Source organism: Dasypus novemcinctus, chromosome 5, assembly GCF_030445035.2.
Source record: "Dasypus novemcinctus isolate mDasNov1 chromosome 5, mDasNov1.1.hap2, whole genome shotgun sequence".
Classification (NCBI taxonomy): Eukaryota; Metazoa; Chordata; class Mammalia; order Cingulata; family Dasypodidae; genus Dasypus; species Dasypus novemcinctus.
Window position 1 is genome coordinate 39,781,469 of NC_080677.1, and position 24,439 is coordinate 39,805,907.

A 24,439-nucleotide genomic window follows, 5' to 3' on the forward strand; every position below is an offset into this window, starting at 1 on the left:
GCAAATCTAATAGCAGCTAAAAATTAAAGCCTATTAAAAATAAACAAACAAACAAAAAGTATGATCTCTGGAATCAGACAACCAGGGTTTAAATCTTGACCATACAACTTACTAGCATTGTGTCCTAAGTTCCTTCATATCTCTGAACCTCAGTTTCTCTTATCTTAAAATGGATCCTCACAGAGTTGCTGTGGAGGATTTATTATAGTATTTGTTTAGTGTTTTGAACCTACCTAGCTCATAATAGTTATTCAAAAAATAGCAGAGGTAATGATAGTTATCATAGTTGAAAACTTAAACATTAATAATAATAATAATAATAATAATAATAATAATAAAAGATAGAGAGCCACTAGTAGAACCACTTTGGAAAACTGTTTGGTATTATCTACCAAAACTCAATATTTGCACAACCTATGCCTCAGAAATCCCATTTATATACATATATATATATATATATCCCAAACTGGAAATGCCAAATAATGATCAAAAGTAAAATGGGTAAATAAATTGTGATATAGTCACAATTATTGGAAGAGCATATAATATTAAGAATAAGAATGAAAATCTACAATTACGCATAAAAAGTATGGATGAATTTCACAAATGTAATATTAAGATAAAGTATCCAAATGTAAAGGAGAACATACTACATGTTTCTACTGATATAAAGTACGAAAACAAGTCAAAATCATGTATGTTGTTAGAAGCTGGTGCTCTGGTGACCCTCAGAGGCAGGGGGATAGAGAGAGGGCACATGGAAGCTTTTGAGGCACTTGATCCAGATGCTGGTTATATATAGGTGTTCAGTTTATAAAACTCCATCTAGCTGTAGATAAATGCATGCTTTTCTTTATATACAACATACTTCAAAAACGTCACATTAATAAAAATAGAGAGTCGCTATGGGATCATGTCAAGGACAATGCATTCAGGTAAGCTGTCAGTAACTAGCTTTAAGAGCCTGAGCTACCCAATTTCTGAACCTTAGTTCAGGATCTATAGCATGTGTATTAGTCAGCAAAAGGGGTGCTGATGCAAAATACCAGAAACTGGTTGGTTTTTATAAAAGGTATTTATTTGGGGTAGAAGCTTACAGATACCAGGCCATGAAGCATAAGTTACTTCCCTCACCAAAGTCTGTTGTCATGTGTTAGAGCAAGATGGCTGCCAACGTCTGCCAAGGTTCAGGCTTCCTGGGTTCCTCTGGCTTAGCTCCTCTGTTTTCTCCACAAGGTCAGCTGTAGATTATCAGGCGAACAGCTCTGTCTCTCTCCCTGGGGCTCCAGTTTAAGACTTCAGTAGCAAACCCCAACATCAAAACTCCAACATCAAAAACCCTCAACTCTGTCCTTTGCATTGCCTTTTATCTGTGAGTCCCCACCCCTTGGTATCCTAATGATGTGGCCCAATCAAAGCCCTAATCGTAACTTAATCATGCCGAGGTTCAGACCAGTTTACAAACATAATCTGTTATCTATTTTTGGAGTTCATAACTATGTCAAACTGCTACAGCATGTCACAGGGTTATTGTGAGATTAAATAAAATTAAAGTACGTGAAAGTCTTCAAAGAGCAATCACTGTTAACTACACTTAACTATGTAATGGTTTTCAGACCACTGAAATGTCAGTATCACCAGAGTAGAGAAATAAGTGGTATATTAATCATTTTCAATTGCTTTCACTATTCTTTGTCCAGAGAATGATTTTCTCCAGCCTGATCTCCCAGGGAATCCTGTATTTATGAACTCATGCCACATGGCATCACTGCCAAGTAGATATAAAGTGAAGTAAGGGAAAATAAACTTCACTTCCTCCTGGTGTCAAAGAATGCCAATGCTATTTTGGGCAGTGTGTCATGGTGAGAGGATTATCATCACTTTCAACATGACTGTGTTAAGATTGCACCTGCAAACCTTGTTTTTTGTGTTTTTTTTTTTTTTTAATTTTGGCAGCTCAGGAGCCTCCAGCAGTAGACAAAGTGGAGAGATGCCTAGGAAGTAGCATGAAGATAATCCATGAAGTTCTATACCTGTAAGAAAAAAAGAAAGAAAAAAAGGAGTGGGGTCAAAAAATGCATATGGTGTTGCTTTTTCAATGAGAACAGCTCGTAAATATTGGAAAGGTGCAAATTCTAAAATAAGAGGATAAATTATTATCAAGTATAAGAAGGTATATCTATGAAAAGTGAGAAGACGATTTTTAAAAAAACAATTTAGGTTAAACACCAGAAAAAAAAGTCTCCTGAAAGTAACAACTATTCAACTAGGGAATACCCATTTTAGGGAGGCAGTGAGAGCACCATTTCTTAAGACTGAAATTAAAAGCAGGCTAAGCAGCCAGAGGGTAAGTTGGGAGAAGGATACTTTGCTGATGAGATGATGGCTTGGTTTTCCTTAGGATCCAAAATACTGAAATTGGTATCATTTTAGAATATGCTAAAAGAGATCCCTAATGGCTTTTCTTGTTACCAATTGTTTGTCTCCGAGTGGGCGGGCAAGAAAAAGATCTGTTTTCTGGAAGATGTTAATGTGTCCCTGTAGAGTCATTAAAACTAATGTTATTTTTTTTAAATAACATTTAAAAAGCAGATTTTTCTGCTGTACTCCAGTTGATAAAATAGTGTCTGGCACATTGTGGACACACAATAAATATATTTGTATAAATGAATAAAAGATTGAACTTCGAAGAAATACACCTACATGAGTCTCATATTGAAATATAAGATATAGGAAATATTATGCTATGGAAAATCCAATATTCAGCACCAACTTGAATCTTAGCGCTTGTCAGGATATTTAAGTCCTGTAGGGTAAGTTCAGTTCTTATATAATTGAAAATTAATTCTTTTATCTTTTCCTGTTCTTTAAAGCTCCTTGCAAATCCATTGAGAGCAATACTATATTAGTTTTCCTATATAAAAATGAAATTACAAAAAATTTCAGATTTTACTAATCTCTAACTATCAATCTCTATAAAAATCATTGGCCATACAGTACAATAAACAGAATCACACAAGATAAAACAAGCAGGCTAAAACATTTCTTCTGGGATACTACTTTAGCTTGCAGAGGAAACCTGTTTTTTTGTTTGTTTTTTTTCAGGTTGTTCTTCTGTGTCATTCTGTAAGTGAATGTTACCTAATAAAAGTATGATATTCGGTGTAGCTTTGTGGTTGAGCACCTGCTTCCCATGTATGAGGTCCCAAGTTTAATCCCCAGTGCCTCCTAAAAAATAAATAAATAAAAATAATGAAGCAGATTTCACCATAAAACAATTTATACTTTAGGCAATAATTAAATTATCATGAAAACTCCATTTATTCACTCTCTTGCTCTCCTCTGGCTTATAAATTGTCTGTTACATAGCATTGGTATGAATTTATTCCTGAAACTCTATATTTAGCAAACACTATATTTATCCTGGATTACCAATAAAAGCCATTATTGGGGAGAAGGAGCTTCCCCCGATGCCCCAAGATTTGTAGAATAGGAGCTTAGGAGAAGATACACAATCCAAAAAGTTGGAAGGTGATTTTGTTCTTGGCTCCTTATGGTCCACCCTGAGAAGGTCCTTGTCTATATCAGCCCGTTTCAAATAATGATCCCTCAAGAGTTAAACGGTAAGGCCCTGAGACCTTCCCCTCTCAGCTCAGTCGCTGAGACCTTCTGACATTTCCATGGTTTCTTTACCAGCAACCACACATTACAGTTTCTACCTTCCAGGTCCTGCATAAGCATAAAACCCAGATCTGATCACTCTCCAGACGATTACCCCCATTGCCACTTTAATCTTGTATCACATCTTTCCCATCCTTTTTCAACCCTTCCAAGAGCCCCCCAGTGATTTGCCTCTACCAAGGCAAAGCCTCTTAGCTCTCTACTGGGCAAAGGGAGCCCAACTTGTTCTGAACTGGCTCCATGGTCTTAACTGTCCTTTCCTGAAGTACACTGCTTCCTGAGCTTCCAAGCCTTCTTGTCACATACAGAATATATTAGTAGATATAACACATTGGGGAAAATTGGAGGGAATTTGGGAACTTCTATATCAGACTTGAAATAAAATAAATCATTACATTTCCTTTATATGGTATGATTATTATTAAAAGTCATATAAAATGTGAGAGAGAATATTATATTTCAAATTTGTATAAAACTTCCATATACAATCTAACAAAAATTTTATAGGAAAATAAGTTTTATAAAGTTTTTCCCTGAAATGGATACGTAATTCCTCATCAAAATTTTGTTAGGATGATCTATTGATCTATTCAAAGTCTTAACAAAATGCTATCTCTGGATTCATAGTTGAAAATAATTTAAAATAATTCCTAGAAATCATTTTAAGTTTTAAAAATTCTAACAGCAATTCCTTTTCTGTAACTTACTCAGACATAATTTTGATATTTCTTACGGTAATGTGAATGCTTTTCAAATCGAACTAGATTTTTTTTTTCATATCAAGTGTTTCCCAATACTAATGCTCCCTAATTACAAAACTGTTGTCAGTGGGCTTGCGCGACACTAAACGGACACAATAGCCACAAAAAGGGAGAATTTTCCTATCAAATGTGAAGACAGGCTCAGTGCTACCACCTAAAGCTGCACCCTCCAGGATCCTCCACCTGCCCACCCCTCTTCCAGACTGTCTAGCCTTGAGATGTCTCAGGAACCTGGGATAAGCATTCTTCTACTGGTGCCTTCATTTGTACCTGACTTCTGAAGTAGCTATCCAAAAGACAGAGCACCTCCTTGGCTAAACTCAATACAGCATAACATATTAGCAAATACTGGATGATACTGCTGCTGCCGTCAGAGTCCATTAGTAGATATGCTGGAGGGGATGAAGGAGTGGAGGTGGGTCTTCATTCATCCTACCACCCACTCTACCAACCACCCTGAAGAGTGAGAAGACACAGTTAATGACAATGCAACTGTCCAGTCCAGTAAACCTATAGCTTTTATTTGTCATTGGCTATGTACAGGGCTTGGAAATAAGCACTGCCCCTTAAGTTATCAAGGAAATGCAGAAGCCATTTTATTCCTAGAATTGTGATAATTGAAGATGTAGAATGTGAAATAAAATACCAGTTGCATTCATGTCCCAATAGTCTGAGAAAGTGAACAGGACTTGAGGCGTTTCTTATTTACTCCCAGCTCTTGACTCATGCACAAAGAGGATGTAGTGTAAGTAGAGAAGAAAAACTTCCTTCAGAATTTGTGGAGACATGGTGCTTATTAAACCCCATGTCATATGATCTAATACAGTTATGGCATATAAGTGAGAGAATGAACTGCTTTTCCTTACAGGATTTCCATATTTCTTTATCATTCTCTGAGGGTAGAAGAATTAATTTTGTAAAAACTTAAACATTTCTGATAAAAAATAATTTTAAAGCTTTTGATTTACTACCCTAACTTCTTAAGCATGGCATATATAATTTAATATAGCTTTAATTTCCAAGAATTACCATTATTAACATATTTTAATTAAATTTTAATATAATGATGTCCTCTAGAGGTATTGAGATTCATAGGCATTTTCCACCCACATTAAATGACCTGAGACTACTGTGCTTTTTAGTTCCTGTTTCTGATTGTATGACTTTTTCTGATTAAAAATTAATGCAGATTGTTTTGTTTGCACATTGAAAAGTACAAAACAGTATAAAGAAGAAAACAAAAACCACCTAAAATCTAACTATCTAGAGCACTATTAAATGATTGTGTGTAATTCCTTACATTCTGCTTTATAGTCATACTTTCAAAGAAAATTAGAATCATGATATTTATGTGATTTTAAAGTATAGTTTTGAATTATACTTACAGCTAGACATGATTTTTAAAACATGGTTTCAATGACCATGAATTATTCTGTTGTTTAGATTTATCATGCTTTATTTCATCATTAGCCTTTAATTGGAAAATTAGCCTGATTTTGATTTTTTCCTAAAAATAATACTCATACAAATGTTCTTATTTGTAAATCCTTTAGGTCATTAATGAGTACTTCATTAGAGTAAATTTGCAAACGTTAAATTATTGAGTCAAAGGGTATAGGCATCTTTAATACTCTTGATAAATATTGCTAAATTTCTTTTTGTAAATATTGTGCCAATTTATATTTCCTACAGCATTTATGAGAATAACCACTTTATTTCATTTCTAAAACACTAATACTAATTTTAAAATAAATAATTGCCAATACAATTGCAGTGATACCCAATTGCATTTTTTGTTTACTGCTGAGTCTGAACATTTTTAATATCTTAACTAACCCACTTGCAATTTTTTCTTTGAGTTTAAAAAGTGTCTGTTGTTTACATTGTGAATTTTTCAATCAGTTTATTTTTTTTGTTTGAAATCACTATTTATAAGTGAAGAAGACACTCTTTGTCATAAATATTTACATTCCTTCCAGATTACCATTTGCCTTTTCATTTTGTTTCAGGCATTTCTATATATAATAATTCAAATTTTTAGTAAAATCCTTTCCTTTTCTTCTTTATGCTTTCAACATTACTTCTATAATTAGAAATGCCTTCACTACTCAGAGACCCAGTAAATTCTTTTATATTTTCTCCACTGTTTTCATGTGTTTCATTTATCTTGTTTCAACTCATTTTAATGTAATGTGAAGTAAAGATCTATCTTTTTGGGTTTTTTACCTTTTTACTTTCTTCCACTGATTTCTATTTTATTATTTTGAAGTAATCACATGTTGCAAAAAATTTTTAAAGAACATTTTTCTTTAATTATTTGAGAGTAAATTGTCAAACAATTCCCTATTACCCTTGACTATTTTAATTACTATTTCCAAAAAAACAAAACAAAACTCCTATGTAACTGGGATGTAGCCACCCTAACCAGGAAATTAATTTGGGCGACATTACTACTATCTAATCTACACTCATTCAAGTTTCACCAGTTGACCTGATAAGGACTTTTTTTTTTGGAGGTATGGGACCTTGTACTCAGAAAGCAGGCACGTGACCACTGACTTAGATCTTCCAAATGAGAGTTGGTTTTTGTTTGTTTGTGTTGTTTGTTTTTGTGTTTTTAGGAGATACGGGGGAACGAACCTCGGACCTTGTACATGGGAAACAGGTCTGCTCCTGAAGATTAGCACACACACACACACACAAATTCCAGTATATAAATATGGGTTGCACCCTGCTCATTGTCTGATACCCTGCACCCAGCCCCACTTCTGCACAGATGCCTCCTCAGCTACTTTGAACTATCACCTCACTTAGGCTGTTAGTTCCTTTGCCCTCCCTCCACCGAAGCAGCAATCTAATTGCTGGACTCCATCTGTGGTAAGCTTGATTATGTATCCCACATAGATGTTCTTAATCTTAATTTACATTCCTATGGGCATGTACCATTGTAAATAGGACTGTTTAAAGATATTATTATTTTTATTTTTTAGGCCAGTAAAAAGAATTTATTGAGAAGTGGGGGGAAAGAACAGAGCTTGCTGAGAAATAGAGAAGGACAGAAATATGTACCCAGATTTGATTTGGGCTCTCTAGGGAGAGAGCCGATATTATTTTTACTTAAGGTGTAACTCCACTGAATGAAGTGGGTCTTAATCAAGACTACTGGAGGCCTTATAAAGAACTGGGAAGTCGCTGAAGCTAGAAAGGAGAGGACATTGTGGGTACTGGTGATGATGGAGAGAGAGCAGCACAGGCACACTCTAAAGGTTTTATGACAAAATTGTCCAGGAAAAGAAAGAAAGGGAAAGGAAGAAAAAGGAAAGAAAAGTAGGGAAGGGAAGGGAAGAGGAAAAGAGAAAAAAGAAAAGAGGAAGGAAATCTTCCAATTTTGAGCCAAGTTTATAATTTTAGCCAAGTTTATGATTTTAATTTTGAGCCATCCTTATATGATACATTATCATGTAAAAATACAACTCTTGGCTATTCAGTTTAATCTATTTGTATTCTTAGGATGGTTCTACAATGCTGATATACTATAAGAAAATTATTAAGAATTGTCAATTCATAAGCTTTCTAAACAATAGTGTCTCCTGTTTTAGCCTAGAACTGTGAATGATTAACTTGTCCTTTGTCCTTCGGAATGTTGTAATGCTGCTGTGCAGACAACCCCCTCACCTAGTAACCAAAAAACAAATGTTTCAAAGGAACAAGTTACCAGACGTGGCATTTGCACGTCCTCTTTGGTATCTCCTGTAAAACTAAAAGCTGAAAACCTCATGTTCCTGTTCAGTGTACCATGAATAGAATAGAACAAAGATCCCTTGAGACACATAGCCTCTCTGGTGGAGGGCTGGCCACCTCTGCCTCCCCGCCCCGCATTGGATTCTATTACTTTCTATGAGGTCATTCCTCATGAGCTGCAAGACTCATTGGAGTTCTGAGGTTAAAAGGATGTTTCCCAAACTGCCAGTCGTAGTCTTACCCAGGAGGGGATGCTCTGCCTGGGACCGTTTTTCCAATCAGGAGTCTGATCGTCTGGAAAGGGGTTCCCCAGCCATATGAGAGATCAGATGATGAGTTTTCCCCTGTTTTGGTGAGTGATTGTATATATTTTTGTTCTTTCCTACTTCTTTAATTGATTACTTTCTTTTGTGATTGCTCCATTGTTATAATCATTTGATATAACCTGAAGCTCATTTGATTGAATAAAACTGCCTTTGCATAGCAGTTAGAGTTTCTGCCTCTTCCTTAGCGGAACAAATGCTATAATTATTTTAGTTGTATATTCATTTTTTATATGGCAAGAAAAGTAGATAATCCCCATTTCAAAGACTTTGCTGTTTTTTATTAAATTTTATCCAAGGATTTTTAAATAAAATTTTATTGAAGTATATCATTTATGTATGAACATACATAAACAGTAAGTGTATAGTAAAATTTTTGAATTTATAAAACAAACATGCATATTATCATGAAAGCTTCCCATACATCTCCCTACCACCAACACCTTGCATTGTGGTGAAACATTTGTTACAAACTATGAAAGAGTACTGTCAAAATATTAGTTCCTTTGAGGGCTAAAGAGGCCCATGAGTGCTATGGTCATGGCAGATGGGGTTTACTGCCATGTCAGATGGCCCTTCTTTGGAGCTGGTGTTTATGTGTGATGAATCTGGACTCAGATGGGACCTCTCTTCTTAAGACTTTCATGCTACTGTGCTGGAGTTGTAGTTGGTGTCGGGGTTTAAGATATATTTAGGGGATCTGAATCTCTGGACTGACAATGTGATGGCCAGGCCCTGAGCCTCAACAGACTCCAGCACCTACAATCTGATTTATTGGACTCACCGCACTCAGCTAAGATGGAGTTGAAGAAGGACAACCACCACAACATGGAGCCTAGAGTGCCTGCAACTGAAAGCGAGAGGATTGCATCCAGTATCCATGAGGAATCTGAGCTTCCTCTTGACATAGAGGTGCAATGGACACAACCAATCCAATGTCCACAGAGAAAAGGTGGCATTGGATTGGGAAAAGTGGACATGGTGGCTAATGGGTATGGGGAATGGCAGGAAGAGACAAGATGTGGAGGTGTCTTAGGGACTTGGAGCTGCCCTGGATGGTGCTTCAGGGGCAATCACCAGACATTGTAAATCCTCACAGGGCCCACTGGATGGAATGGGGGAGAGTATGGGCCATGATGTGGACCATTGACCATGAGGTGCAGAGGTGCCCAGAGACGTACTTACCAAATGCAATGGATGTGTCATGATGATGGGAATGAGTGTTGCTGGGGGGGGAGTGGTGGGGTGGGGGTGGTGGGGTTGAAGGGGTCCTCATATATATTTTTTTAATGTAATATTTTTACAAAATCAATTAAAAAAATAAAAAATAAAATAAAATAAAATAAAAATATTACTACTAACTATAACCCGTATCTTACATTTGGCATATTTTCACCAACTCATCCAATTATTAACACTCTATATTAATATTCTATATTTGTTATTTTTCAGGAGAAATATTCTCATATTTGTCCTGTTAACTGCAGTCCATCATCTCTCATTGGATTCCTTGTGTTATACAGTCCTATGCTTTGTACAGTCTATTCAAAGTGTACACCTAGTGGTTCTCACTTTCATCACAGGGTTTTGCTGTCATCTGTCAACTCTGGAACACTTTCATCACTCCAAAAGGAAAAATCCCATATCCACTTATAATCCCCTATTGTTGTCCCATAATATTGAAATAATATCTTCTTGCTATTGCTGCAAAATATTACAATATTGTTAAATATCATCCATAATTACATTAATTGTAATTTTCCCATACATTATCCAATAATTTTTGACTCTTTGTCCATTACATTTACCTAATTCCTGCTGATATATAACAATCACTTTTTATGGAATGTTTGCTAAATGCCAGATATATATGTTTGCAAAATACCTGGTATATATGTTTATCTAATATTCATATCAATTTTATACATTGGGTAATAATATTAGCTTCCTCAATTTATAAATAGGTTACACAAGACTTAGTCATAATCACAACTTATCCAAGCATATAGAAATAACAGGTTAAACACTGCTAGAGAAAGACAATTTTTTTTCATATTTGACCATATTAGCACTCTCTAAATAAAACAGTTGTTTTATGTGATTCTTTTTAGTTATTTAAGAACACAATTGCATACTTCTAAGTGTGTGAATATGTTCATCTTTATTTGTTATGCTCTTGGAAAACAAAATTCTATTATAGTGTATGATACAAAACAATAGTAAACAGGCTCACATTGAGGATTTGTGGGGGATTCTGCATGTATAATGAGTGTAACATGAAATTTTGTGCTAGCACTGGTGACTACTTCAGTGATATCCCAAGAGCCGTTTTAAAAATCACTCTAGTCTTCTAATGAATGCTTAATAAATACAAATTCATAATAAATAAATAACACTGCTTTTTAAAATCATTTATTTATTTATTTACACATTTTAAATTAAAGTTAATAGATCACAAAGAACATTACATTAAAAAACATAAAAACAAAGAAAACATTGAGTTCCCATATACCCCACTCCCCACTCCCCAACCCCATTTTTGTAAATTGTATTTTTTTGAAGATATATACATCAAACAAAAAAATGTTACATTAAAAAATTTAAGAGGTTCCCATATAACCCCCCCCACCTCACTCCCACCCCACCCCTCCCACACCAACAACCTCATCCATCATTGTGGCACACTCATTGCACTCAGTGAACACATTTTGGAGCACTTCTGTACCACATAGATAACACTGCTTTTTATGATACTGGGTGTTCAAATTGTTCCTGATGCTGCTGTCACCCATTTTCCTTATACTTCTAGCTTCTAATGAGATATAAAGGATCCAGGTAAGGAACAAGGTCTCCTTTATTTTCATCACAACTTTGATTTTAACTTAGCAAGACTTTCAATGCCCCACTGGTAAAGACAAAAAAACAATTAAACTAAAAAAACCTCAGAATCCTTCTCACTCTAAACCTCCATTCTTTAATTTGTTTTTCCTTCTGACAGTTAAAGATAAAAATATGTTACCATCTCAATTTTACTTGGCCAGGGAATATCTGAAAAACTGAGCTTGAAATTTTGAGACATGGGTTTGTTTATAACTTAAATGTTAAGTTCTGAAACTTACCGAAGTTGTTTTTAAGGAGATTTACTCCCCTCTTACAATGATTATGAGAGACCTGATAGAGAACAACAAATATTCATGAAACATTAGCTCACACTTCTACCAATTCTCATGGGAATGAATAGCAGAAGAAATTAATAGTATATCTTTACATCTTTACATACTGGATAGAAAACTGGAGACTTGGTCTTGAGTACTTTACTCCTCTTAGATTAAAATATATAGCATGTTCAGGAAAAAAATGAAGAAGGAAATGACGAGTTGGCTACATGTTCATATAGAAAAGGTTTGGATAGCCCTGGTTCTAATAGTACTGACTTGTATAATTTTGATCAAATCACTTCACCTTTTGAAGCCTTGTTTTCCTCAGCCATTAAGTATGATGGTTGGAGAGGATTATTTCTAACTATCTTCTACTATAATCCCATGAATTTGGGGGTTACATACAGTTTGCTTTCAACAAATACCTGAATTTTTTAAAGTGAATAGAATACAAACCACGAAGTCTTGGAAGAATCTGTTTGGAAAGATATTCTAATCTGATTACTGGTATTTTCACCTAAATTTTGAGAGGGGGAAAAGCATGTCCAGATAAAATCGGTTAATCTGAATGACAACTTGCATGACAGAGGCAAACATCAGTGAAAGAGTTGTGTTTTCTGCACTGTTTACCTGAACACCAATTTCTGGCATGAAACTAGCATTCAATAAATAGTAAGTGAATGTGAAAGTGAATGAATAAAGGAAGCAAGAAAAGGAATTATTATAATTAAATAATATATTATAATTAAATAGAAACAGTTGATATAGCTGCAATATACAAAGCCTTGGGAAAAATAACATCATATCTCCCATTTAATTTTTCACCCATTCTCTTTTCCTTTTATTTATTCATAAAATGAGTTTATAGTTTAGTGTTGTATTAAGCATCTAAAGAATAGAGGAAAGTAGCATTGACATAGTGAGACATACATGTGGTTGTCTAGAATATGTAAGATAGACGCCTGGCCAGAAACTTTCACTGCCAGATAGTGAAACTGGAAAGGAATCTTTCAAAGCCAAAATTCTGACAATTACACATCCCCTGTTTGAGAAAAAAATGAAAGGATAAAAACAAAACAGTCTTGTGCCTGTCCAGTAACTGCTTAATGTAAGCATATGTTTTGAGGGAATTACGGAAAGCTGAGATGCGGGGGATATACATGGAGGTAAACCGCTGAGTGGCTGGGATCTGGAAATACAGAGACAGGAAAGCAAGAGGCATAAATGAACAGAGAATTGTTAAACATGCCAAAGACAATAAAAATGACATCTTTAGACATGTTCATAACAGGAAGATCAAGGCCAGAATAGACCCACTGCAGGGGTCTTATGATATAATTCTGGAAGGAATAGCTAATGCATGGGATGACAGAAAGAGTATTCAGAAGTTCTCAATAGGAAAGAATAAAGGGTCAAACCTAACAAGATAAAATTAGATAGTGATATGTGAACAGAACTGCCCTTGGGTTGAAAAAAAAATCAACAGTACAAGTACAAGATTGGGGGGAAAGGCCAGTCCACAGGAGAAAGACTGGGGATTTTATTGATTGAAAACTAGTATAAATCAGTGGTTTAGAATGTGTTCAAAAATGACCACAATCATTATAAGGTACATTTATAGAAATATAGAACTACAGAGATAATGATCCTACACTGTTTGGTCCTTAACAGGACGCACCTGTTGTACTTCATTTTTAAGTGCTTTGATTTTAGAGAGTCAGGGACAAATTAAGACTCATCAATTACTAACAACCTGAGCAGTGAGGGATATGAAATTACTTTTTACAACTGACTTTTCATTTTTGGTAATGTAACCCAATAGCTTGCTCCCATCTATTTATTTCTCTTTGAAGTAAGTATGTGAAAAGGGGCTCAGGTAAGAATACATAATAAAAATGATTATAAAAAATCTTGGCACTCATTATTAAGCATTCAAGAGAGTATCAGAAATCAGAAGAGGTGTGGTGCTGACCCTATCCAGCTGCAAGAATTTGGGCAGAACACTTTATCTCATTGTGCTTTAAAAGTCAGTTGATTCTCTTCAAGGTAAAAAGGGAAGCTATTATTATCCCTGTTGTGTAGATTAGGGTAGTTGGTTGTTAGTACTGTTCAGAACTTCCAGGTTTTTCCTGATTTTTTTTCCTCTTGTTGTTCTATTAGTGATAGAAGGGTGTTAAAATGTCAAAATATAATTGTGGAATTCCTTTTTTTTTCCTCTTAATCCTATGATTTTTGCATCCTCTATTTTGAATTTCTGTTATTAGGACTTTCCATTGTTATGATTATGTATTTGTATAAATTATTTTTGCTTTGAAAAAAAGTACCACTAAACTGAGTGACTTATATAACGACAGTTATTATCTCTCATTTACTGGAGATCAGGAATCTAGGTACAGCTTAAGCGGGTCTGCTGCCTTAATGAATGTGTTGGCTGGGTCTAAAGTCATCTCAGGGTTTGACTGGAATAATATGTTTCCAAGCTCATTCATGTGGTTTTTGGCAGTATTTAGCTCTTCATCAGTTGTTGGACAGAAAGCCTCAATTCCTTGCTGGCTGTTAGTCAGAGGCCACTCTCAAATCCTTGTCTTGTGGACCTTTCCAACAGAGCAGCTTGCATTTTTTAAGCATGTAAGCAGAGAAGGCAATTCTGAGAGACAACCAGCAAAATGTCAGTCTTTTATTAACCTAATCGCAGAGGTGATGTCGTTTCATTTTTCTTTTTCTTTTTTTTTTTTGAGATACTTAGATTATACAAATGTGAAATTAAAAATATAGGGGATTCCCTATGCCCCACTCCCCACAACTCCCACATTTTCCCACATTAACAACATCCTTCATTAGTGAGGTATGTTAATTGCAATTGATGAACACATTTTGAAGCGTTTCCACTAAGCGTGGATTGAAGTTTATGTTATAGTTTACACCCTCTCCCATCCAATTGTATAGATTATGGCAAGATATAATATAGACTAAAGGAGACTTACTGGTATTCTACCATAAGCTTATTGTGATTTTAGCAATGGAAGAAATTATATCATTGATGTGAAGGTAGTGGCCACTGGAAGTTCTGAGGACAGGGAGAGGGAAAAATGTGTAATATGGGGGCATTTTAGGGACTTGGGAATTGTCCTGAATGACATTGCAACAAAAATGCAGGCCATTACATATTCCATCACTTTTGATATATCCTAACAGCAGTAAGTCATAATTAGGTCCAGTGCATACCAAAGGGAAAGTTATTACACAAGGATTTGAATACCAGGAAGTAGGGATCATTGGGAGACATGTTCAGAAGCTGACTACCATAATATTGATCAATTGACTATTTTTCACCTTTTTATTATGTTCCTCTTTATCTCTTGTAATAATTTTATTTTGAAATCTATTTTATCTTTTATAAATATAGCCCTGTTTGCAAGAAATATATTTTTCCTTCCCTTTCTTTTCTATGCATGTCTTGTACACAGCACGTGATTGGGTCTTTCTTCCCCTTTAATTCTCTCTGACAGTGTCTGTCCGTTAGTTGTAATGCTTAGTCCATTAGTGTTTAATACACTTAATGTAATTATTATTATTGTTAGGCATGGGTTTTCCATTATACTTTTTGTATTCCATTTGTCTATTCTGTCTTTTTGTTGTTGTTCCTGTGTTCCTCTTTCCCTGACTTTTATGTTAATTGCTGAATATTTTTTAACAATCCCACTTAAATTTTCCTGTTTACTTCTTAGCTATATTTCTACAGATTAATAATATGTTTTATATCATACTTTTAATTGCTAACTAGGAACTACAACATATCCTTAGCATTCTAAACTTCACTTGTAGTCAATTTTGTACTATTTTGCATAAATATAGAATGCTTGCAAGCATATGGATCCATATTTCCCATCTTTCTATTACTGTTATTATGCATGACATATCTATATATATTATAAACTTCCTAAAATGTGTTATGATTTTTGTTTCAAATACTTACATAGTTTACAAAGAAATTAAGAAAAAAATGCAAAAAAAAGGTTTTTCATAAACCTAGATATTGAAATTTATTGATAAATTATTGATATTTCTTCTTTTCTTGGAATCTTATTTTCCACATGGTATCATTTTACTTAGTCTGAAGAACTTTTAATTTCTTATAGCTCACACCAGTTGGAGAGAAATTTTCCTAGTCTTCTTTAACCTCAAAATGTCTGTATTTTGCATTCATTTGAGAAGGATATTTTAAGTGGATATAGAATTCTGGGTTATTTTGTTTTTCAGCTCTTAAAGTTGTTCAACCATATTCTTGTTTCTATGGTTTCTGATGATAAGACATCAATTCTCATGTATAGTATGTCATTTTCTGTTGTTGCTCTCAAGAGGTGCTCTCTAGCTTTTGTTTTCAACAATTTAACTTATGCTTTGTTGTGTCTTGTTGGGAGCTTCATGCTTCCTCTGCTTGGTGTTCAGTTAGCATCTTCAATTTTCAAATTTATTTCTTTCAACAGATTTGTAAAATTTTTCATTATGTTCTCAAATAATTTTTGTCCAATTTTCTTTCCTCTTCTTCCGGTATCCCAATTACAGTTATATTTGATGATTTGACATCATTTAACAGATGCTAATGACTGTCCATTGAAAAAATGTTTTTCTCTTATTACCTTGGTTAATCTATCTTAAAATTAAGTTAATACCTTCAAATTAACTTATTGTTTCTTCTGCCACGTCCATTCAGTTGTTCAGTCCTTCCAGTAATTGTTTCATTTCTAAAATTATAGTTTTCACTTCTATAGTTTCTGCTTGGGACATTTTTATTATTTTTATTCTCTGCTGGAATTTCCCATTTCTCTAATGAAGTAGGCATTCTTTGTTTTGCTTTATTGAGAATAGTTACATTTACTTCTGTAAATTTCTTGTCTGTTCAAGTTCTAGTATCTGATATTTTTTTATGGTCAAACGATTTTTTTTTTCTCTTGCGAAAATGCCTTATCCCTGGCAATTTGAGATTGTATCCAGATTATTGTGGGAAAATTAAGTTGTGAAGGTTCTGGATTCTTTTCTTTTTCTCCAAAAAGCATTATTTCCTTTGTTTTAGCTGTTAATTTTTGTTCTGGGCTTGGACTATAAACTCTGCTTCTTGCTTGTTAGAACTGGTCTCAGTTCATATCTTTGAGTCTGTTCCACACTTGTGAACTCTAGGGGCCAATAAAACATTGGAGATGCACTCTGTTGTTGTTGTTTTTTTTACTTCTTTGGAGTTCCTTACTTTCAACAGCATTGACAGTTTTCCAGCTCTACTCTTCCGGTTATCCAGGCCAGAAGATAGCAGGTTTCTCCCTACCACAACCAGATACAATATACAGTCTGCACTTAGACCCTGACAAACAACCCAGAAATGGGGACTTACTTGTACCACTCTCAATCTTGCCTTTTTTAAACCATCATGTACCCTTCACCAGAGTCTGCCTGTGTCTGTTTACTAATTCACATCCCTAAGTAGTTGGGTGGTTTTTTTTTGTTTGGGTTTTTGTTTTTGTTTGTTTGTTGTTGTTGTTTTGCTTTTATAGTTATGTTCTAATGGAGGTGTAACCGCAGAAGCTTAATCTGTCCTATCTACAAGAGGAGTTTCATCCTTTTTAGCTGGACCTTCTATAATCAGTGTATAATTTTTGTCTTGCTTGAGTTTTCAGCCTTACCATCACTGCCTTTTAATTAGAGTAGTTGCACCACTTAAATGTATTGCAATTATTGATATTGTTGGACTTAGGTCTACAATATTGCTATTTATTTTCTATTTGTCTCACCAGTTCTTTGATGCTTTTCTCCTCTTTTCTTTCCTTCTTTTAGATCAATATGGTAATAGTTAGCATTACATTTTATCTACATTTTTTGGTTTATTTGCTATGTTTCTTTTTATAATTATTGTTTAATCATGTCTCTAGCTTATTGTATAATATAACTATTTAAATTATCAATTAATTTCAGATCATATTATATCACTGTAAACATAATATTTACAGTATAGCAATATATACTTCTGTTTTGTTCCTCCTATTGAATATACTATTCTTGTTATATATTTTACTCTAAATGTTTTATTTTTTAAAAGATTTATTTATTTTTATTTATTTTTCTCCCCTTTTCCCCCTCCCCCCCATCCCAGTTGTCTGCTCTCTGTGTCCATTCATTGCGTGTTCTTCTGTGTCTGGTTGTATTCTTATCAGTGGCACTGGGAAACTGCATCTCTTTTTTGTTGCGTCATCTTCCTGCGTCAGCTCTCCGTGTGTGTGTGGTGCCACTCCTGCACTTTTTTCACAAGGGGCAGCTCTCCTTACAGAGAGCACTCCTTGTGCGTGGGGCTCCCCTATGAGGGGGACTCCCCTATGAGGGGGACTCCCCTGTGTGGCACGGCACTCCTTGCGTGCATCAGCCCTGCGAGTGGGCCAGCTCGTCACATGAGTCAGGAGGCCCTGGGTTTGAACCCTGGACCTCCCATGAGGTAGGTGGATGCTCTATCAGTCAATCAAATCCACTTCCCTGTAAATATGTTTTAAATCCAAAATATTTTTTTCAAGTCAATTTCCATGTAAATAAATTAAAACTGAGAAAAACTTTTTAAAAATGTTTACCTATATATTTACCTTCCTGATGCTCAGAATTCTTTTGTGTAGAACCAGATTTCCTTTCATTATCTTTTTTTTTAAGATTTATTTTTATCATTTATTTAATCCCTCCCCCACCTTTCCACTTGCTTGCTGTCTGTTCCTGTGTCCAGTCACTGCACATTCTTCTGTGTATGTTTGTCTCCCTTTATTGCAGCATCTTGCTGCTCCAGCTCTCCATGGGCATGGGCATCCCACATGGCAAACAGGAGCCCAAGTGACTGAGCTGCATTCACTCCCCCCTTTTGTTATTTGTTAATTCTGCTTGAATAATATTTCTTTTAACATTTCTTATGGTGAAGTTATTCTGGCAGTACATTCAGTTTTTGTTGATCTAAAAAGTCTGTTTCCCCTTCATTTTTCAAAAGGTGTTTTTTTGCTGGGTATAAAATTCTTAATTAACTTTTTTTATTTGCTTCTTGTTAAATTTCAGTACTTTAAAATTCCATTTACTTTTCGTCTGACTTGAATAATTATGGATGGAAAGTTTGAAAATCTCATCCTTGTTTATCTGTACATAATTTATCCTTTTCCCTCAGAATGCTCTGGTTTTAGTCCTTATCACTGTTTTTCAGCAGTTTAATCATGAGTTCCCTGGATGTGTTTCTCCTTCTTGTAGTTTTATTTATGTTAATCTTATTTGCAGTGTATTGAACTTCTTGTATCCCTGGGTTTGTAGTTTTCACCCAATTTGAAAAATATTTGGCCACTATACTTCAAATATTTCTCCAACATCTTTTCTAGAACTTCAGTTATATGCATGTCTCCTTGCTTTATATTGTCCTACAGGTTGTGAAGGCTCTGTTCGTATTTTTGTATATTCTTATACCTTAATCCATTAAATGACTATAATCAGAAACCCAAGATAATTGCATGGTTAACCTTTCTTATTTCTCTTCTCCCAGGGATCACACTTCTGTGCCGACTATTTTATATTATCTGAAAACTATTGTATATTTTATGTACACTGGGAGAGTAAGTCCAGTCCTAATTACTACATAATGACCTGGAGTGCAAGTGCTCACATTGTTTATTTAAAAGTAGAAATCACTATAAAGTATAGCCTTTCTTACAAATTTAAAGGTAATTTATTACCTAAAGATATTTTAAACATAATGGAAAAATGTACTAAATACAGTACTAAGTACTGCACTTCCTTAATTAATTTTCAAAAGTGCTAAACTTTGCTATTGGATAATAACTTCTAACTATATTATCACTAAAAGGCAAGAAAAGAAAAAAGAAAAGTTCAGGTTAAATAATCTCTGCTTATTAATCTCTAAATAAGAACAAAAACAAATCTCAAAATTTTGTTTCCTAATTTCTTTTTTATCAAAACCATTTCACCAAATCCTAAGTAAGTGTTTAGTTACAATCTTTTTCCAACCTCTGCCAATAGTATTAAAATATTAATTACACTTCTAACACTTCACAACTGTTAAATGCTATGTATTCATTTTGTAACTTTTCTTTTCCTTAATCTTCTAAAGTACATTGTCTATTCAGCCCAGTGTTTAGGGTTAAAATATGAATTTGCTTTATAATAAGTTGAAAACTTCAATTCAGATACCTAATTTAATCATTTAAAATTTATGGCCTTTTCAGTTACTAACCCTACATTAGTGAGGGCACTGACCATTTTGTCAACTCACTTCATTAATATTAAAATATGAGCTAATTGTTTAACAACTCATGTATTTTTCTTTATCTAGTTATAAAATTTTATATTTCTGTAGCTCTAATTTGGGTAAATGGGTATAAGAGTTAGAAATCTTGAACTGTTATTGGTAATACTTGGGACCTTAAGGAGAACAATTAGGAAGGTTTTGTTTTCTGATTAGCTAATCAGTTTAATAAGAATTATTCTGAAGGCTACACACACACTTATTATTTTTAAGTTGAGATTTTTGTACTACTACTTTTATTGAAAATATAGAAGTATTGAGCCATCTATCAACATATCTCATAGTTCTTTTGATGGAGTCACTGGTGTTCAGATTGAAGTTTTCTCCTGATTTATTATTTTATCCTATAATTGTTTTTCTAAGAAGTCATTCTGACCAATATAAGATACCAATTTGTTCTTGAGTCCCATGATAAAGAGGAAATTTTCAATATCTTTGGGTTTCCTTTGGGAGGATCTTTACCTCATTTAAAAGGGCATGCAACATATACTTTGTCTTGCAGAACAGGTGATGTTAAAATCTTTTGAAAATTCTAAAATCATTGATCCCCATGCTTTTAAAAACAACACAGTAATGTCTTCTGTGGAAGAAAATGTGATTTTCTTTCTTCTTCCACTGTCAAAACAAATAATTGATTTTTTTTTATACCTGTGTTTCAGTTTTAGTGTGACTCCTTGGTGGTTACTTTTAGGTAAAGATGAATATAATTTCCTCTATGTGCAGTTGATTTTCAAAAGTTTTGTATTTTTCACCAATGACACTGGATTAATCAAAATTAGTTGATTATATTCAGGCATGTAATTAGGTTTGGGGTATTTAAGTAAGCCCATTTCTAGCCATCAAAACTGGAGATGCAAATTCAACCATCATACATGATTTGCTCATTTCTTTCTTCCTGTGAAATTCATATATTGATAAAACCACTAGTATGTCCTCTATACAAATTAATTTCCCTTCCTATAAGTTACACTCCTTCTTACATGTTTGCATAAGTCAATTTATATAATTGGTTATTATTCCCTTCCTAAGGGGTAAGAAAAATTCGAAAAAGAAAAGGAGTGACTAAAACCAAACTAAAGGTTAAGCAACAGAGAGCCTTCATTATTCGTATATATAAGTTCTACAAGATTTTTTTAAATTTATTTGAGAAATTTTGACAACTGGCTATTTGATGGGCTGGATTTTCAAGAAGTGGAAAATGAATCTACTAATTATCATCCAACATAAATGCCTGAGTTAGTCTCCAAATATCACAATTACTGAAAATTCCTTAAGGCCTAGGAACTTGTAATTACTGTACCATGCTCCTTTTGCTTAAAGGGAAGAGAATTTAAATTAATATATATACATATACATACTATATATACAATATAAATGTCATAAAAAGGAAAATTGTAAGTGTATGGTTGAATGTAAACTCTGAAACAATATCTGACTCAAATTTTAAGAAAAATTAAGCTGGCACTTATGCTATAAGATTATATATCACTCAACTTTTATGATCTCCAGATTAGGGCTTTAAAACAGAAGCCTTTAATCAGAAAGGAGCCTGCAGGGCGCTATCCTGCCTGTGTTCAGAGGTGACGATGTCCTGGTGTTGTGGGACTTGTGTCCCAATTCAACCCTTCTATTTTCCTTGAATCTATCTCCACTGGGCAACCCAGTTTTTTAAACTGATGACCCACACCCCAACACCTCTTCCCACTTCCTAGATCTCCCTGATGGAATACCTTCCAATTTTCCCTGAGGTAAAACCAGGGAACTGAAAAAGGGGCCCAAAGTGCGATTTCCAGGTGACCGGAGTTGCTCATCCCTCAAAGACAGCAACCTCAAACTACCAAAGCCAGGCTTGCCCTCTGCCTTGATCTGGATGAAGGCAGACTGTCATGAGTAGTTGTGCAATGAGCCGCACTTATTATTATTAAATAATAAATATTAGTTTTTAAAATGCCCTTTCCAACGTAGTACTTAAATGCACACATCCCTTGAATTTGAGAATTTGTCCTGCCGGGACTGGCGGCGCGGAGCACCCCTGCGCTCCGAGGCAAGAGCGCGGTGCTGCGGGCTGGCTTGGGGGAGCGCGGCCGGCGGGGTGCCGCGGAAAACTGCCTCTTCTGCCTCGGGTGTGACCGCGGGGAGAGGGCGCGCCTTAGGAGCAGGCTGGGGTCTAGCCCTTCTAGGTAGAGCAGTTCCTTGAGGAAGGTCTCTCGGGGTCCTAATGAGTTTAGGAGCCTGGCCCTTCACTGCCCCCGCGCTCTCCGCATTTCTTTTCTCACGGCCTCATCCCGCACCCCGCGTTGCACGCAGAAGTAAGTTTTACACAAAAAAGAGCCCCGCGTTGACGTAGGCATCGCCTCCCTCCCACCTGGATAGTAGCCCAAAAGGGAGCGATGGAGGCGGTGCGGAGGTAGGGATCGCTGGGCTCCCTGTGCTCAGGGTCCCGGGGCGGGGCCCGTGAAGAGCCAGCCAAGAGTATTGGTTCTCGACCCACCAATACATCAGGCTTTCCCCTCCTCCAGCCTCCTCCTAAATCTCAATGAGGTCACTGCGATGAGAAAGAATCAGATCAAGAGAGAGGGGGAGGAAGAGGACGACGGCGAGGGAGAAGAAACCCAGACGGGAAGAGGCCAGCAGACAAGGTCGCCTTTTCTGGCGACACAGCAACTGCAAGGAGCGTGGTGCTGAATATCATCCGCCCGCCCTGCCTGGGGACCGGAGAGATTGGCAGAAGCACTTTGGGTTACCACGAAAACAAAGGAGAGGAGGCGAGAAGGGGACGGAGGAGACGTTCCGAACAGTTCCTTTTGTATCCCCGGGAAGCAAAACTCACCTCCTCAGCCGGGGAAGAGAAGGGAGCCTGCAAGGGTCTGCGAGGCTGTGCGGGTTGCCCTGCGGAGACCCGGGACGCGGCAGAACTCTGGACAGCGCCTCGGCAGCGCCTGGGCGCGCCTGGGCTGTGCCGGGTTGCTGGCGGGCTTGACAGCCCTGCTGCTGGTGTGGCCTCGCCGCCCTCGGCTCCGGCCCCCGGACCCAGGAAAATCCTCCGATTCCTGCGTGCGCTTGCCGAGCGTGGAACAGCTCTTTTGCCTCTGGCCCGGCCAGGGAAGAGTGTCTCCGGTTCCGGAAATCCAGTCGGTGTGGATAATGCTTCACTGGTGAAGAAAGAAAAGTTTTGGGGGTCTGATAGGGGGTGGAAGGAGGAGGGAGGATCGTGGAAGAAAGAAGGTGGATGGTTGGTTTCCCCATCTGATCTGGAAGGAATGATGACCGAGAAAAGATGTGCACCAGCGGCCAGATTATTGGGAGCCTCTTGGTGCTCTCTGTCCTGGAGATAGGGCTGGGGGTGTCCAGCGTGGCCGTGGGGGCGGTCAGCTTCAGCCTGGCCCTCCGAGAGCACAAGCCGCAGCTCGGAGACTCGTCCCCGGTATGGAGCGGGGTGTGTGTACGTTGAGCCATTTCACTCTCTCTTTACCTCTTTTCGGTGATGGTCAGTGTGCGTGCGTTAGTCACTACCTCCCTCGGGAAGAAAATCATAAACCTCCTCTGGCTTGCATGTACGTTGGTTTTGACAAGCTATGCCTCTTTGAGTTGTCCTTTTATTTATTAGGATTTTTCTTCCTTACCTGGGATTAAGACCAAACTAAGTGGCTTTGTTGAAACTTGGGGTGGGAATGAAAGAGTTCCCACTAGCTGATTCGGCAAAGGGTTACCAAGTCGTGCGGACCCACGGGGTCAGACCTGTCAAGGGCAAAGTTAATCTCTTGTCCCTTTTACAAGGGAAATCAAAACAAGAATGTTACATCATTTTGTGTACCAGGATTAAGGAAGTAAAGAGTTTTGTGTTTATCTCTGGGCAACAGTGCCCAAGGCACACTAAAGGCAATTCGGATATGACAAAAAGAGAAACGTGGTGTGAGTGTGTAAGAAATGTGTAGGTGCCTTTCATCTCTGATATTGGAGTCACAAAAACACTGCTTTTTATTGTTTCTTGCTAGTTTTCTGATACTTCACATCTGGAAACTCTTTTGTAAGTTCTAGACAATAAGTTACACACAACAAATAGTATGGTATATGACATTTTAATTAGAGGATAACGCAGCTTAAAGAGTATCTTCCTACTCAGAGAAAATGTCATAATTTTCTCTAGGTCAGATGGTAGCCACAACAAGCTTCTTGTTTATATACTTACGGTGAATTTTAAGAAAGCCTTAGAGACCCATTTCTTTCATCAAGTATCAATGAAATAACTCAGCATTCCTAGTATGGCCTTAATTGTGAGAAAACCACTTTTCCATCTTCTTCAAGTTATATAGCCACAGTATCCTTCTGAATCTACAGTATACTTCTGTAGCTTAATCCTACTTTTCAAGATAATTTAATAAAATATTTTTCTATGTCACTAATAATCCATAGGTGTAATTAACTACATGGTTTGATTACATGGGCTTT

The 24,439-nt window shown here is 36.2% G+C and overlaps 1 protein-coding gene across 5 annotated transcripts in view; it reads left to right on the forward strand.

The window, feature by feature from the left end:
* The first annotated feature begins 7,328 nt into the window (after positions 1 to 7,328).
* TMEM196 (transmembrane protein 196) overlaps positions 7,329 to 24,439 on the forward strand; it is a 75,573-nt gene continuing 58,462 nt past the window's right edge. For 2 of the 5 annotated variants that reach the window (XM_058296904.1, XM_058296906.1), the window contains exon 1: positions 22,343 to 23,414. In XM_058296904.1, the coding sequence (XP_058152887.1) occupies positions 23,268 to 23,414 (147 nt within the window). In that variant the 5' untranslated portion in view covers positions 22,343 to 23,267. Of the gene's footprint in view, positions 8,536 to 22,342; positions 23,433 to 24,439 lie in introns of those variants that run through there. The other 3 variants (XM_071215125.1, XM_023590361.2, XM_058296901.1) reach the window with 3 other exon arrangements.